The following is a 16,340-nucleotide window of genomic DNA, read 5'->3' on the forward strand; positions in this document are numbered from 1 at the left end:
AGGCTTTAAGAAGAAAAAAAAGAAAGGAACTTTTCAAGTTTAAAATAAAGCACCATTTTGTTTGTTTTTTTAATGTCTGTAATCAGCCAAAATATCAAGCTGGTTCCTAACTTGTGTGGAGGACAACTTCCTATTCTGGAAACTGGAGAATACAACTAAGGGATCTTCTATCTTGGACCTTGTCCTGACTGACAGGGAAGAAATGGTGGAGGATTTGAAGGTGATGGGTAACTTGGGAGGAAGTGATCATGGTATGATAAATTTCCAAATCCTGAGGCAGGTAAAGCATGAGGTCAGCAAAATTAGGACACTAGATTTAAGTCCTTGAGTCAAATGAAATCTGCCTTTTTTAAACAGGCATGGTACCACAGGAAGACATATTGAAGGATAAAGTCTCCCAGGAGGGCTAGGAGCTTTTAAGAGGCACAGTGTTGGAAGCCCAACAAAAAATTGTCCTGACAATGGAACCACAAAAAGAATGGCAAGAGATCAAAGTGGCTGTCCAAGGAGCTTCTAAAATGCCTCAAATGGAAAAGGAAAGCATACAGGCAATGTAAGAATCGGCAGGTCACCAAGGAAGCATGCTGCACCTAGTAACGGAGGTTAAGGACAACAAAAAGGAACAAGGAAGCTGTAGGTTCTCTGTTAACTAGCCAGATGTTGCAAAGGTGATAAATCTGCTCAACAGCTAGTTTGCTTCAGTCGTCACAAAAAAAATTAAGCTGCCAGTCCCCTAGTAAGAATTATCTGGATAAGGAAGAGGTAAGCTGGGGGAGATGACAAGAGAGATGGTCAGAGAGCCTTTCTTGAGTCTGTATGAATTCAAGTCAGCAGGGCCAGAAGAACTTTATCCCAAGGTCCTGAAGGAACTGGCAGAGGAGATCTCAGAGCCCTTGACAATGATCTTCGTGAAGTCATAGGAGATAGTCCAGGTACCCAAGGCCTGGAAAAGGGCCAGTGTAGTGCCCCTCTTTAAAAAAGGCAAGGAGGACCCAGGAAACTACAACCCAGTTAGCCTCCCCTCAATACCTGGGAAGTCACTGGAGCATATCATAAGAAAATCTATTTGCAAACATCTGAAGAAGGAAAGGCTGATCACAAGCAGCCAGCACTGATTTATGAAAAACAAATCATGTCAAACAATCCTGATCTCCTTCTTTGACAAAGTAACTATTCGGGTGGGTGAAGGGAACGCTGTGGATATAGCATATCTGGTCTTCAGCAAGGTTTTTGACAAGATCTTGCAAAAATTTCTTGTAAACAAATTGAAGAAATGTGGGCTGGACAAAACTACTACAATGTGGTGTAACAGGGACTCAGGCTGGAGCCCTGTTACTTAGACAGAGTCGGGTAGGATTGACCAGACAATGAACTCTGTCAGGTGGCCGACATCACACACCCAGGAAAGGTGTGGCTGATTAGCCCGTGAAAACCAGGGGATAAAAGATGGCAGCGAGGCATTGATTTTTGCCTTCGGGCACCAGAAGAAAAAGAAGAAAACCACAGGGACTCCAGAAGGTGGAAGAAAGATCATACCTGTAATCTTGGAGGATGCTGGAAGAGACAGACTTCAAGAGAGGTGGCAGGTCAGTAAGAAAAAGGAAAATACTTTTTTGCAAACCCTGCTGCATGGGTGAGTGCGGGAGCATTGCAGGACGCCGGGAAACAGATGCCTTAAGCTGAGAGGGAGAAAAGAAATCACCTTGGGGAAGACCTGGTGGCTTAGACAACTGCAGGAGCACTGTGAAGCGGCAGGACGCAGCTGACAGGAGCTCAGAGAGGGAGAGAGAGCCAGTACCCCTCAGGGGAGAGACAGGGACTAAGAGTAGCTTCCCTCAAGCTTCCTACCCTGGGAGGACAATTAATACCTGAGAGCAGAGAGACCAGCTATGAAGAAGCAGCAGGGAGCGGCTCTCAGCACAAGCCCTCAGTAACAAAAAGAGTTATGCGGATAGCAGGCATCATTAATGAGGCAAATAGCAACATAACTTAGATACAAAGTTGAAAAGGTGTATCCAGAGGGGAGAGTCCTTCTCAATAATGGGTTGTTCTGGCAATTGAAAGGATTGATGAGACTGCTACAATTGTATCACATTTAGTTTGAAAATAAATTAACCTTGTGAGACTAACATCTGGGTGGCATTTATCTTTCTCAGACACTAAAGAACACTGATCCCCTTTTCTTTTCTTTTCTTTTCTTCACATCTAAGTTGTGGTGGACAAGTACAGAGGGGAGATGAAGATAAAACCCTCTCATACACTGGTGCATTGGCCAGGAACATCTTCAAGCATCCTGAGAATAACTTTCATACACTTCCAGGCAGGATGGAGTCCATGGATACACAAGGTCCCACCGAGTGGCAGCAGGCTTATAGTATTACCCTGCGACTCCTACAAGGATTTCATAGACATTATATTCATTATGGCTGGAAGATCATTGAGTCCAGCCCCAAACAGGCCCAGTTGGAAGCGATTGTGCGAATGAGGACTCGGGGCAGAAGCAAGGGTCCACCTTTTCTCTCGTCAACAAGATTTATGTGAAAACACTGAGGCACAACTGATGTTAATGGGGAAGGAGGGAGACAGAACCAGGTCACCTCGTATGTCTCTGTATGATGATGTGGAAACATACCTAGAAGCCTTTGAAAGGACGGCTACAGCTGCAAAATGGGACCTGGGAAGCTGGGCAGCTCAAATCGGACCTCCTCTTATTGGACCAGCACAAGCGGCTTACTGTGCCCTCAACAGGACAGAGGTTAGAATTACTGGAAGGTAAAGGTGGCAATATTATATCGATTAGATATTTCCTCTGAGACTTATCGCCAGAAATTTCAGGCTAAAAGGGCCTTCAAGCGACTCAACCCCATCTACTGGCCCACATGCTAAGAGATGTGGCAGAAAGATGGTTACAGCCTAAGACACGTACTCTTTCAGAAGTGATAGACGTTATAGTGCTAGAGCAATTCCTTACTGATCTTAGCAGTAGTTCCCAGCAATGGGAACTCAATTAGCCATCAACCTAAGACTGTAGCAGAAGCTCTACGACTTGCTGAAGATTATGCTGCAGCAGAAGATGGCGAGGCCCCTAGGAGAGACCGCTCAGGAGGTCCATCCAATAACTAGGGCCTGGCAAGAAACATCTAACCAGTTGTAGCGGGGAGAGAATACTCGGAATTTGGGACAAGAACTCTGAACCTGGGATTCAAGAGAAGTAACATGCTACAGATGTGGGGAAAAAGGGCATATCTAACAGTTCCGTCCGAGAAAAGTCCAGACCGAAACTGCCGGCAATAATACTCATGATGAAAAAATGGATTGCAGTTTCACGCTGGTATAAGGGGCAGGCTTTCAAAACAAACCAGTGGTTGAAGTAAGAATAGGAGACACTATCGTACTTGCAGTGATCAATAGCGGTTGTTCCCAATCAGTGACTTGGGCTCATCTTTTTCCATCTCATCTAGGGAACCCGGAGAACCTGGTGAGCATGATCTGTATTCATGGGGCTTCATACACTTATGAACGAAGGAGGGTTCACCTGACGGTATTCAGTCACACAGAAGAAACTGCCATTGGCCTAGCTGAAATACTACCTTGACCCATGCTCTTAGAAGTAGATTGGCCACATCTAGAGGAAGTCCTTCCCCCTTTCTTGGTGATGATTCATGCAAGTGGGAAAGGGACCCCGGAACAGCCTGCTTCGGAGATCCAAAGAAGGATCAACAAGATGACCTAGATATAGAGCAACTGATAGGTGAGGGGGTATTTTCATGATGAGCAAAGACAAGAACCCCTATTCCAAAATATTTGGCAGTCTCAGCTGGCTAAAGATGGAGAAAAAACAGTGGCTCACCAGAAGGCAGGACAGAGTCCATGATATGAGGTAAGAAGGGGCATCCTCTATCAGGTGGAAAGCCATGAAGAAGTTGAAGAGTCAGATCCTTATTCCTCGCAAATATTGGGAGACTACTATGGGTTGCCCACAGGCTTCCCATGGGAAGACATCTGGGATGAAATAACATGGAGGCACGTCTGAAACGGCGGGTCTTCTGGCCTGGCCTTTACAAAATGTTTGAAAAGTTTTGTGCCGCACGCCCCAAGTGTCAAAAGACAGGAGGGATAAAACCTACAAGGGTACCCCAAATATTCATGCCACTGGCAGGGTTCCCATTTGACCGGATTGCCCTGGATGTGGCAGGGCTGTTCCCTGGGAGCAGACCAGTTTATTTTGGTGATCATTGACTATGCTACCCACTTTCCTGAAGCAGTGCCCCTAAGATCAGTAACAGCTATGGTAATACCAGGGGCCCTCCTGAAGTGGATTGCATGGGTAGGCATTCCCTGTGAGATCCTTACTGATCAAGGGAAGAATTTCATGTCTAAAATCCTAGAAGGAGTCTGCCAAGTTCTGAGGATTAAGCAATTACATACCTCTATCACTCTCAGACAGATGGATTACTAGAACAATTTAACTGCACCCTGAAGGGAATGATTCCGGTTTGCATTCAAGGGGATCCCCGGGAGTGGGATGCCATGATACCCCCCACTACTCTGCTCCGTAAGGGAGGCCCTGCAAGCCTCAACATGGTACACCCTGTTTGAATTAGTTTATGGTCACAGTCCACAGGGACTTCTTGATCTTGAAGTGAAGAATGGAAAAGAGAGGGTAGTGAGGTAGCTTTATCACAAGTGGCAGCTGACTTCTGGGAATGCCTGGAGAAAGCTCAAGAAATAGCTCAACAGAATCTGAGTTAATGCCAGGAGAAACAAAAGCAACATTATGACGTCCAGTCCACGGAGAGAGAATTACAAGTGGGAGATTGGGTGTTAGTATTACTTCCTGATAACTTCCATAAGATCTTATCCCAGTGGCAGGGACCCTTTCAGGTAACAAGACAGACAGAACCAGTCAACTATAAGGTTCTCCGAAACACGCCTACCCAAAGGAACCAGATTTACCACATCAACCTGTTACAGAGGTGGTGACAGCGAGACAAGTGGTTGATGAAGAAAGTGAATGAATTTGATGAAGAGGAAGTGTCGGTACCTCAGGGCCTAAAACTCTACCGGAGAACCAGAAATTGATAACCAATTAAAGATCCCACAACAAGAAGATGTGAAAGTCCTGGTATGAGAATTCCGTGACATGTTCAGGGAGATACCAGGTTTAGCTAAAGGCGTCTACCACCAAATCTTAACACTGCCGGGACAGGTGATATGTAATCACTGGACAAGGCTACCTTGTCACCTCTGGCCAGCAGTAAAACAAGAGGTCGACCAAATAAGGAAAATGGAAGTCATCAAGGAGTCTAGAAGTCTGTGGAGAACTCCGATGGTGGTGGTACCAAAAACAGATGGTTCGATACACTTATGTATTGACTACCATAAGATTCATGAAATTGCTATATTTGATGTCTTTCCAATGCCACAAGTGGATGACGTGCTGGAGAAAATTGGTCAGGCCCAATATATATCCACCTTGGACCTGACCAAGGGTTATCGGCAGATTTATATGGCAGTTGCTGATAAAGAAAAGATGGCCTTTGGCACTCCATGGGGCCTGTTCCAATTTAAGCGAAAGCCATTTGGGCTCCACGGGGCAGCTGCATCCTTCCAGCAGTTGATGGAACAGGTATTAGCACCACATCAGACATATGCCACAGCATGGATCGATGGTATCATCATTTTCTCACAAGACTGGGAGACACACCATCAACACCTATGTCAGGTACTGAAGGAACTGAGACAGGCAGGACTCACGGCCAATCCCAGGAAGCGCGCACCCGGAAAGAGGGAGACTCATAAAACCGGTGGCAGACAAAGTGGCGGCTATACAACAACATTCTTTGCCAAAGACACTCAAACAATTACGATCCTTCCTGGGGTTCGCCATTTACTATTGACATTTTATACCAGGATTCTCAGAAAAGGCGGCTTCCTTAAGAGAATTAACCAAAGTTCATCGAAACCCAGTGCAATGGAACACAAGAGCACTCTGCGCCTTTGAGCAAGTAAAAACCACTCTGTGCCAACACCCAATATTGTATGCTCCAGATTTTCAGAAGATGTTTTACTTACAGACAGATGTCTCAGGAGTAGCACTGGGGACAATTCTCTTTAAAGAAGATAAGGGCGAGGAAAGACCCATAGCTTTTGCCAGAAAAAAATTAAACCCTGCAGAAACTCACTACTCTACAACTGAGCGAGAATGTTTACCTATCTGGTGGGGAATAGAATTGTTTTGTTATTATCTCCTCGGAAGAGAATTTGTGTTGATAACTGAACACACACCCCTTTGCTGGTTGAGGAAAGCAAAGCTAGATAATGCTAGGCTAATGAGGTGGTCCCTGGCCTTACAACCCTTTTACTTTGCAGTAAGACATCGTGCAGGGAGACAGTGTGGGAACGTCGACTTTCTCTCTCGTCCAGACAGCAAACAAGGCTTACCTGTCAGGTGAATGAAGATACCAGCTTTAGAAGAACTCATTCGTTTCTTGTTTGTTTGTTTCTTCCTTGTTGTTTTTTCTTTTTCTTGGTTGCAATGGGGGGCTGTTTCTGGATGAGGAGGACTACTGATCTTAGGGGGGAGGGGTGTATCAGGGACTCAGACAGGAGTCCTGTTACTTAGAGTTGGGTAGGATTGACCTGACAATGAACTCTGTCAGGTGGCAGACATGACACACCCAGAAAAGGTGCAGGCGATTAGCCCACAAAAAGCGGGGGATAAAAGACAGCAGTGGGGCATTGATTTTTGCCTTCAGGCACCAGAAGAAAAAGAAGAAAACCACAGGGACTCCAGAAGGTGGAAGAAAGATCATACCTGTAATCTTGGAGGGCGCTGGAAGAGACAGACTTCAAGAGAGGCAGCAGGTCAGTAAGAAAAAGGAAAATACTTCTTTGCAAACCCTGCTGCATGGGTGAGTGCGGGAGCATTGTGGAACACCGGGAGACAGATGCCTTAAGTCAAGGGGGAGAAAAGGAATCACCTCAGGGAAGACTCACTGGCTTGGACAACTGCGGGACAGCCCTCTCACAGGTGAAAAGATAACTGGCTCAACAGCCACAAGCAAAGGGTAATTATAAATGAATCCATGTCAGAATGGCAGGAAGTTTCAAATGCAGTTCAACACGTTCATTAATGATTTGGATGTTTGCATAGAAAGCTTCTTGAGCAAGTTTGTACAAGACATGAAACTGGGAATGAATGTGAACACACTGGAGGATGCAAGAACAATTCAGAAGGATCACAACAGATTGGAAAATTGGGCTATTGCTAACAGGATGAAGCTCAGTGTGGACAAATGCAAGGTGCTACACCTCAGGAGGAATAATCATAAACACAAATATAAAATAGGTGACACCTTGTTGGAGATGGCAGCACTATGGAAAAGGATTTAGGAATCTTGGTAGATCAAAGATGTCTGTGGTGTGATATAGCAGCACAAAAGGCCAATGCAGTTTTGGAATTCATCAACAGAAACATTAGATGCAAGACATGGGAGGTGCTGGCATCTCTCTATTCAGTGCTAGTGAAGCCTCATCTGGAGTAGTGTATGCAGTTCTGGGTTACACATTTTATAAAGGACGTGGAGAAGTTAGAGTGTCCAGAGGCAGTCAAGAAAGATGACAAAGGGCTTAGAAAGCAAGTCAGATGAGGAGAGACTGAAGTAGCTAAGCATGTTCAGCTTGCAGAAAAGACACTTAAGAGGGGATATGATAGCAGTCTTCAAATACCGAAAGAACTGCCATAAAGAAGAGGGAAAACTTTTCTCTCTTGCTGCAGAGGAGGATGCAGACCCATGAATTGAAATTGTAGCAAGGGAAATTTAGACTGGATATCAGGAAAAACTTCTCTACTGTTAAAAGTAAGTGAGGCAAAGGAATAGATTGTGTAGGGAAGTTGTGGATTCTCTATCACTGGGGGTGCTGAGGAAGAGCGTGGACAACCATTGATCAGGGATGATGTAGGCCAGAAGCAGGCAATTATTTGGCCCAAAGACCACATAGGGAGGGAGAGGAGCAGGGAGGGGAGGTGGGGGGAAGCCCTGTTGCAAGGCAGAGGGCGAAAGCCCCCGCATCGGAGGCTGAAGGAGGTGGTGGCGGAGGGAGTCTTTGCATGGCCAGCCCCAAAGGGTGAATGAGGGGCATGGGGGGGCCATGTAAACACTCCCTGAAATCCATCATTCTTGATGGGCAATTAGCCAGTAAGATAACAACAGTTCTCAACTTTCTACCACACCTCAGCCAAAAAAAAAGAAGTGATAGTTAAAAGTATTGGCAGAGACCTGACACACTCATTACATGTAATAAGACTCAGAGAGCAAGCCAGAAAGCCAAGTGGAACTAGAAGTTATGAGATACAGGAACAAAGGGAGATGGTACAGTGTGTGTTACACAGGCCTAGAGACTAGAATCTGAAATACTCACTTGTGGCCTTATGATATAACAGCTACCTACTTCCCCACTGACCTTGTATGGGATTTTAAGATGAACTCCACTCCTTAAATTAGCAGAGATGAGGGGCACCCACTTCATGGCCACATTGTTGCTCCCAGTAAACTAATATCACGGAACAGTTTCCTCTTTAGAACAACTAGATGAAACACTACCAGCAACACTAATAAAAAACTGTGGTGATCGCAGGAGGGAGTCAGGATGAACATCAAAAATGCCGAACATCTCCATGCAGGCACAGTGTGTGACTGGCCAACATGGAGAAGCTTGAGCTGCCTCTGAACACAGGACAGTAAGACTAGAATAAATGTGCAACAACACAACCACCATGTATCAAAGTGAAGGAAGCTTTCAGAACAGAGTAACACCTACTGGTCTACCCACGTATGCGAGAACCATATACCAATGAGGACCCCACTAAAGGCTACAGATAGGGAAATAGTATGTGCCTGCTTCTGGCCTCAGAATTGAACATGGTGACAGGATATGAAAAGATCACAGAATTAAACTGTTTATAATACTGAACTCAGTTTTACTGGTATTTTCTACGCATTATGCTTACCAGCTGTGTCAGAACCTTGACATCAAAGGCTTGAATACTGGGTTGGCTATTTCCCCTTGACTTTTTCTGAGAGAAGAAAAAAAACGATACATGAAACAGATGGAACATTTATTCAAATCTGCTACAGTAGTATTCTTTGTGGCCATCATCCCTATGTCAGTGTCTTTTATACTGTAGGTTTAAATAATGTTTCTCAACCAAGGTGCAACAGCACCCAGGGGTGCCATGGGACCCTTAAGGATGATGTAGGATGCTGCATAATATTAGCATTATTTGGTGTGGAAACCTGTACCCATAACTGACAAGATTAACCCAAATATTTGAAATAGAAATGCAGTGTCAAAAAGAATCTAACCTGTTGCGGTTTTTTGAGAGGTGTTTTTTTGCAACAGGACTGCTCTATTATTTTCCTTTAATCAAAAAACAATCTATGGCACTCCTTGGAAAGTGTAAAGTCTTGAGTCTATCACACGATTAAGAACCACTGTTTTAGAAAGCAATATGTAAAAAGACCGTAAGGACATGTTTTAACAAAATATGTTAGGAGTTATTTGTTTGTTTTTTCCCCCTGGGGAGAAGAGGGGTGAACAACAAAATAGCAGATTTGATACTAAAACAAACTGCCAAGTTTTCTCCCCCTCTTATAAGCATCTTACATGAGCTTCTTTATTTTAATAGAGTACAACAAAAATAAATGGCAATTTAAAAACAAAACCAAAAAACCCTATAGTATTCAGAATAGTTCTTATAGGGTAATTCTTCCCACCAATATGTTCTATTTCTTCTCACTGCTAAGGACAATACTTTCTTTTATATATGGAACATGTCAGCAAGAACCAAAATGTTCTAAGGAAGACCTTTCCCCCACCAAATTTACCGTGCAAAAATGTTTTGTATTTATAGCCAACCTGTAATTCATTTATACAGCACTCACTTGTCCTTCCAATAACTCTGCATCCTCTTCTTTAATTTGCCCATTGATCAGGAAAACACCTTCCTCTATCTGTTTTGCCCACCGAGTTAACCCATTCTTTAAAAAACAAAAGCATATAAAGTTTTTTCAGTATACATTTTGGGAAGACAATTACAGTAAAAGCAATGAAGACTGTGTTTAGTGTTGCCAAATTCCAAGACTTAAAATGCCTGTAGAACACCTTCACCAGTCTTCAGACCTGTAAGCCACATTTTGTACAATAACAGACAACACACTAATAAGCCTCAAATCATATTTCCTAAACACTTCTGGCTTTATAAATGAAATTAATATCACCAAATAAAAAGTTATTTTTATAAGTATCTACACAGCGATAGGACATTTGAATTTTGCTTTTTTCCTTTATTTCCTATGATTAGAACCTATTAGTAATGTATATGTGACAAGAACAACCCACTGGCAAATTCTACCCAAAATCTGATTTTGCATTAGGAGGAAGTAAATAAAAAAATTATAAGACAGTAAATCCTCTTAATGTTAATGTTAAGTGCTCAAAATAATTATTTCACTCTAAACAGAGTGAAAGGAAAGATTCTCAGAAAAAAAGAAAACAATGAAATAGACAAGAAGATAACATTTTTGAGTATTCTTCTTCTTTTCTTATACTTACTGTAACTGGCTAGTTCTTAATAAAAACCAGAATATTTTACTCAGTCAAATATTCTATCAGAAACCACTTCTATTTCCTTACCTACATCAGAATCTCAAAATAAAGTACCCATCATTTAATTTTAAGCAGTAAAAAATGATACACAGAATAACTAAAATAAACAAATAAAGATGTATATTATTGGTTAGTTACCCTTGTATTTTTCTCTAATTCATGGTTGGCTGATGTTGCAGGAAGTGGAATATGGATATTAACATTAACTGTACAGTTCAAAGATAGCCAGAAAGCAGAAACATCACTTTGGTATTTCCAATCTGCTGGTTTAGCTGAACTCTATAAGAGGAGAAAAAAAACACCAGATGCAGGAGATTGTACTTATAGTGAAAACAATATTACTAGAAAAAGTGTATTTCTATTAAATAAAACAGGTCTTATTCAGAATATTACGCAGTACTCAAACCTTACCTTTGCATCTTGTACATCATAGGTTCGACAAACTAGTCTTTATTACTTAAGGAAAAATAAAAGCATGTTTCACTCCATTTAAGAAACATATGTAAAAACATATATCTGAACCAACTTGTAGTTGGTGTACCTTCCACATAAAGCTAAGTTTTTAATACTGGACAATGCTCTGACACTCTATTGATGAGAATGAAGAAAAACTCAGCTGCAAACTAAAGATGTTCCAGCTTGCTAAATATATCATCTGAATAGCACTGATTGTGATTCTGGACTGAAGGACAGGGCTCATACTTCTTATACTTCTGCATAACCTTGCTTTCTCTTCAGACCTCCTACAGAAAACTTAAAGAGAATGACTGTGAGGTATGTGTTCAACCCAGTCCCCACCTTCCCTTAATATTCCACACCTGTAAAACTCACTTCCCTCCATTTTCTCATTGGCCTATAGCATTCTTGCCAACCATCCTACTGCTTCCCAAACAATCAATTTTTTAAAAAAATTCCTCCAATTGCAAAGTTACCTGTTATTTAGAATTCCACTCTTGTTTTAAACAAAAAACATGAACTGTAACACCTAAATCTGAATGGTGGACTATAAGCATGGCAAGGTGCAACACTGAGCATAGAGCACAATGAAAAAAGTGGAGGTTGAACTGGGAAGAGGCTCTTCGTTTTAGCAACCAGCATGCACTTTATCAGATTGGAACACTTGTCCCTTCTGAGTCCACCTGGCCCCTTCCCAAGGTCTCTTCCAGCTGAAGACCTACTTTTCCATTCATCTCTTATTCCAGTACTCATATAGCTCAGATCTACTCAAACAACAACAGGTTCAGGCTCCAGAGCTGTGTCAACCAACTGCTGCTGAAGGAGGGTTGTCCAGCCTGCAAGGAGCTCTGCAGTCCACACCTGGCCGATGGAAACCAAGTCATCTGGACACCCTTGCTCTAGGTCAAGGGCTACACACATGTACCATTAAAGGATACTTTTTTGTAGTGGAGCAAACTTGAAGAGCCACTCTGTCCAGGACCTCCTCCCCAGCAAAATTCCAAAGCCTCTTTTTAGTCACAGACTTCTGTACTGAAAAAACTAGCTGGGAGGGGGGAAAAAAAAAAGGTTATAAGATTTTTCTATACGTTTCAGACAAAGGAGTTAAGGCAAGTTGCTGTATTACTAAAAACAGTCCTGTACTGCCATATGCATCTTTTTCACTATGTGCAACCTATCAGTTGAACCAATGTACAAACATTAATTGTTCAGGGTCTTAGCAATACAAGCTGACATTTGACAAGTCTGATTGGTGATTTTAAAATTGTCCCAGACAATCACAACTTCAGAGACATCTGACTCACAAAAGATTCAAATGCCAAGTATGAGGTTAAAAATGTTTCAGATACAGATTTCAGCCTGTACCGAAAGCTACCAAGGTATAATGTAAATGAGCATAACTCAGGTCGTCTGTCCTTAAAATCCTGTTGATTCATATTCATTTGCTGACAGCCTTGCTGCTTTTAAAATCCTTTATGGATTTGTTTGCTTCTGCTTCACTCTCTTCACCTCTCTCATTCAAGTCTCTCCATACAGCATGGTCTCCTTAACATTGTGCAGGCAGCCTTATAGCATCTCTTGCCATATCACTTTTTCAAGATCACAGCAGAAAACATAGCTATTACTTACAAGTCCTTCTACATCTATTATTAGGAATGTATTTGGTATATTTGTAAGTTACTTTACAAAAAATTATGCAATTGTGGCAGAGAAGAAAGGACTGATGTTATATTAACACTGTCCCTGGCCACTTGTCTGCAGAAGTTATCCACAAAAATGCCCTAATATGGAGCAATAAGGATGCTGATTCCAGTGACATATTGGTTATTACAGATGGGGTTGGCAGTGCCAGCAATTAATCTAATACTCCTCTTACCCAATTCTTTTTACTTGCTCATGACTTTGTCAAACTTTAACCATTTGGGATGAAATTACACTCTGAATGTTTGATTTTTAAATTCATTCAAGCAACACAGTTCTGCTATTTCCAAGAATGATATTAGAGAAAAATATGCTAATTTGTTCATGTCAGTTTTCTAGCAATTTTTCTCTAATACACTCTAATGCAACATACTTTGAAGCATAGACCTGAACCATGACAGAAGATTCCCTTATTTCTCAGTACCTTTTGAAATCACTGTGAAAAATATGAACAAATCTGGTCAATATTAAGTTCTTGGAATGGGAGAGTAAACTATAGTTTGCACATGCTCAGTGTCCTCACATCTTAAAACTGTCAGGCTTAAAGCTGAGCAGGACTTTCCATTCATTTGCAATGCTAAGCTGCTTCTATAGGCTGCTTCAGCACAAGGTACTGCAACTGAAAGCAAGGCTCCTGGCACTTCATTTAATGGTGTGATGGGATCTGTTTCCTGACCTCAACAATCACACTTCCTGCTATGCAATATATACATGGCAGGATGCACATTTTTTGGATGGGGGGGCAGGAAATCCAAACCAAATTGTGCCACTACTATTGGCCAGTGCAGAGAGAATCCAGGTTTCACCTGCACCATCAAGTTGAAACCAAAGTGCCCAGTGAAGCAGTGTGGTCCCAGGACTAGGACTGCCAATCAGCTGATTAATCTGTCTCAGCCCCAGAATCCCACCAGAGCCAGCTGGAGACTCAGGTGTTATCCAAGCCAATTGTCTGTCTCAGCCCAGAAACTGCATTCCAAAAGGCTGCCAGAGCCCATGCACTGGGATATCAGAAAACCTTGATGAGTCCTTGCATGGGTTCTAAGGTCCAGGAAAGGTTCATAAATTCACCACAGATATCTGAAAACTGTATATGCAGCTGGGCTGAAATCATGGTTTTTAAAGATTCCAGTGCACAGGGTCCCTGGGATCAGAGAACCTCTCCCCATTCCAGGGTCCTCATGGCCAGGGTGCATCAAATGCCTTGTTTTGCAACTCCCTGGGAGCTACAGGGCAAGGCAATCAACTTGCCAAGTCATGGGGAGCTCTGTGGCTCCCACATCCCAGGACCTCTTGTCCAGTTGAGCTTCCCTGACTCAGCCCTTTGAAAACAATGAGGTGTACCACATAGATGTCAGCCTGATGATATGCAGGAAGCAATCAACCAAGCTCTACCACGCAGCTGGAATCATGCTACATGGTAAGGATCCTACCACACATTCAACTCAAGAAGCAAAGGAAACCAGCCACAAGATTGCTACATGTATTTTATGGAATAATTTTGTGGCTTGTTTCTTTGTTTTGCAGCATAATTAGCTGCCTAAATGTATGGCCAGTTACTTTTTAAGACACAATGGATTAATCTTGCCTTAAATGTCATGTCTTCCAGGTTCCCCAGAGATCCAGTTTCTCCTGTGTTCTCAGTAAAGCCCTCTGTTGGCCTGCAAGGAACACAGCAGCATTTCCCATACTTTTGGGCACACTTTTTTTTCTGAATTAGAAGTGGCGACCAGCCCACTTCGTTTTTACATTTGAAAAGAGGATGTGTACATGTGTATATGCACAGCGTAAGGTACACAAGCCTTACGCAGTTTTTTGGCCCTGCAGGATGGATGAGCAGTGCCAGGTCACTGTGGGCTGGATGGGTCTGGTTCATGGATCTATTCCCACTGCACAGGGCCTAGAAGTGTGGCAGCAGGGGAATGGTAGCAGTGTTAATTGCCACCGCTCCTCTCCCTGCCTATTTCCAGACCTGTATAATTTTTCTCAGCATACTTCTACTGCTCTTGTGGCACACTAATATGCTGCAGCACACCCTTTGTAAATCAATGACAAAGGAAAATTTCCAATTCAAACGTAGAAGAAACAAGACTCTCTTGAAAAATAGAGGAGAATGGGCCAGAGAGCTATGCTGAGTCAGCACTGAAACCCAAGAGCTGAGGAGGGGACTCTCTGGCCAAGAAGACAAGGAACCAAAGGATCTCAAGACTCAGCTTACGGTCAAGAAAACATTACATGAATGAATTTAGAAGAAATACCCAAAAGGGAAGGAGGAGGGCAGTCAGTTATGACTGGGGAAGGCTCAGCAGAGGCAATCAGAAAAAAATTGTGCCCACAATTACTGAGTTTCACCATTCCTGGGCTGTCGCTATATCTCTATGAAACCCACTGCGTTTTCTCCCCCAACCACCGCTATCATTTACAGTGTTAATTCAAGAGACAGAGGTCCGTGGTGATTCTGAACATCCCAACCACGCTGATGATCCATGAGTTCAGCTACAGTTGTCTCTGGAACAGCCTTATTGGCTTAAATCTGGGTTTAGACCATGGGTAAGTGGGGCATGCACATGAATGTCCTAGCCAAGGCAAACTGCTGCTGCAGTGTAGACATCCCCTCAGAGCAAAAAATGGATAGTGCTAACTTAAAATTATTCAATATTTTTTCTTCTCATTTTCCAATGTATGACAATATGCTTCCTTTTTTAAAAAAATACAGGAAGTCCTCGACTTACAACGTTTTGAGTTACAACATTTCATACTTACAACATTTATAAATTGACATCCTATTTCAACTTTCTGACGTCAGTTTCGACTTTACAATGCTTGCTCCAACACCACACCACGTCAGCGAACAAGTTCACTGCATCACCCATCTCCCTGGAGAACATCTGTCCAAACTTCCTTGGACACTTTCTTTAAGAAAGCAGACAAGACTCCAGAAAAACCTGCAGCCAAGACTCCTGAGAAGACTCCAGGTAAGAACCCTTCAAAAAGTCCAGCAAAGTCACCTCAAAGAAGTCCTTCCACATCAATATAATTTCTATTTACTATGTAAATCTACTAATGTAGCTATATGACTCATCTATAATTGACTGAGTACAAAATTCCTGGCTATTTTTGGCGAAAATAGGGTATTGCGCCTCGGTTCAGGAACCAATCCCCATTATAACATTGTTTCTTATGGGAAAACCAGTTCAGAGTTATGTTTTGACTTAAGATGTAGTTTTCAGAAACCAATTATGTCGCAAGTCTGAGAACTGCCTATACAACAGCAGCATACTGTTCAAATCCAGAGCCGAAGGATCAATTTGTATTTTCCTTGGGAGCTTTTCTGTATTTTCCATTGCATGGTTGGAGAACCAAGGAACAGAGATATTAAAGGGACATACCAACTAATTCTGGGTGCCTAAATTTTCAGGAGTAGATTTCAGTTACAGTTTTGAATGCTGAACATTTCTACAGAAGGCCTCAGAGCTGTCCACCAGAAAGAGAAACTGTTTAGTTTCAAAATTTGT

General features: G+C 42.5%; 1 protein-coding gene across 2 annotated transcripts in view; it reads right to left on the bottom strand.

Moving 5' to 3' along the window:
• Window positions 1-16,340, bottom strand: part of CUNH1orf27 (chromosome unknown C1orf27 homolog) — a 41,922-nt gene that overhangs the window by 13,853 nt on the left and 11,729 nt on the right. For both annotated transcript variants that reach the window (XM_019530998.1, XM_019530999.1), the window contains exons 5-9: window positions 12,066-12,172; window positions 11,083-11,119; window positions 10,810-10,950; window positions 9,948-10,043; window positions 9,014-9,079 (exon numbers count right to left, since the gene is read on the bottom strand). In XM_019530998.1, the coding sequence (XP_019386543.1) occupies window positions 9,014-9,079; window positions 9,948-10,043; window positions 10,810-10,950; window positions 11,083-11,119; window positions 12,066-12,172 (447 nt within the window). The remainder of the gene's footprint in view (window positions 1-9,013; window positions 9,080-9,947; window positions 10,044-10,809; window positions 10,951-11,082; window positions 11,120-12,065; window positions 12,173-16,340) is intronic.

This window comes from Crocodylus porosus, unplaced genomic scaffold, assembly GCF_001723895.1.
Source record: "Crocodylus porosus isolate Cpor-Errol unplaced genomic scaffold, CroPor_comp1, whole genome shotgun sequence".
NCBI classification, from domain to species: Eukaryota; Metazoa; Chordata; order Crocodylia; family Crocodylidae; genus Crocodylus; species Crocodylus porosus.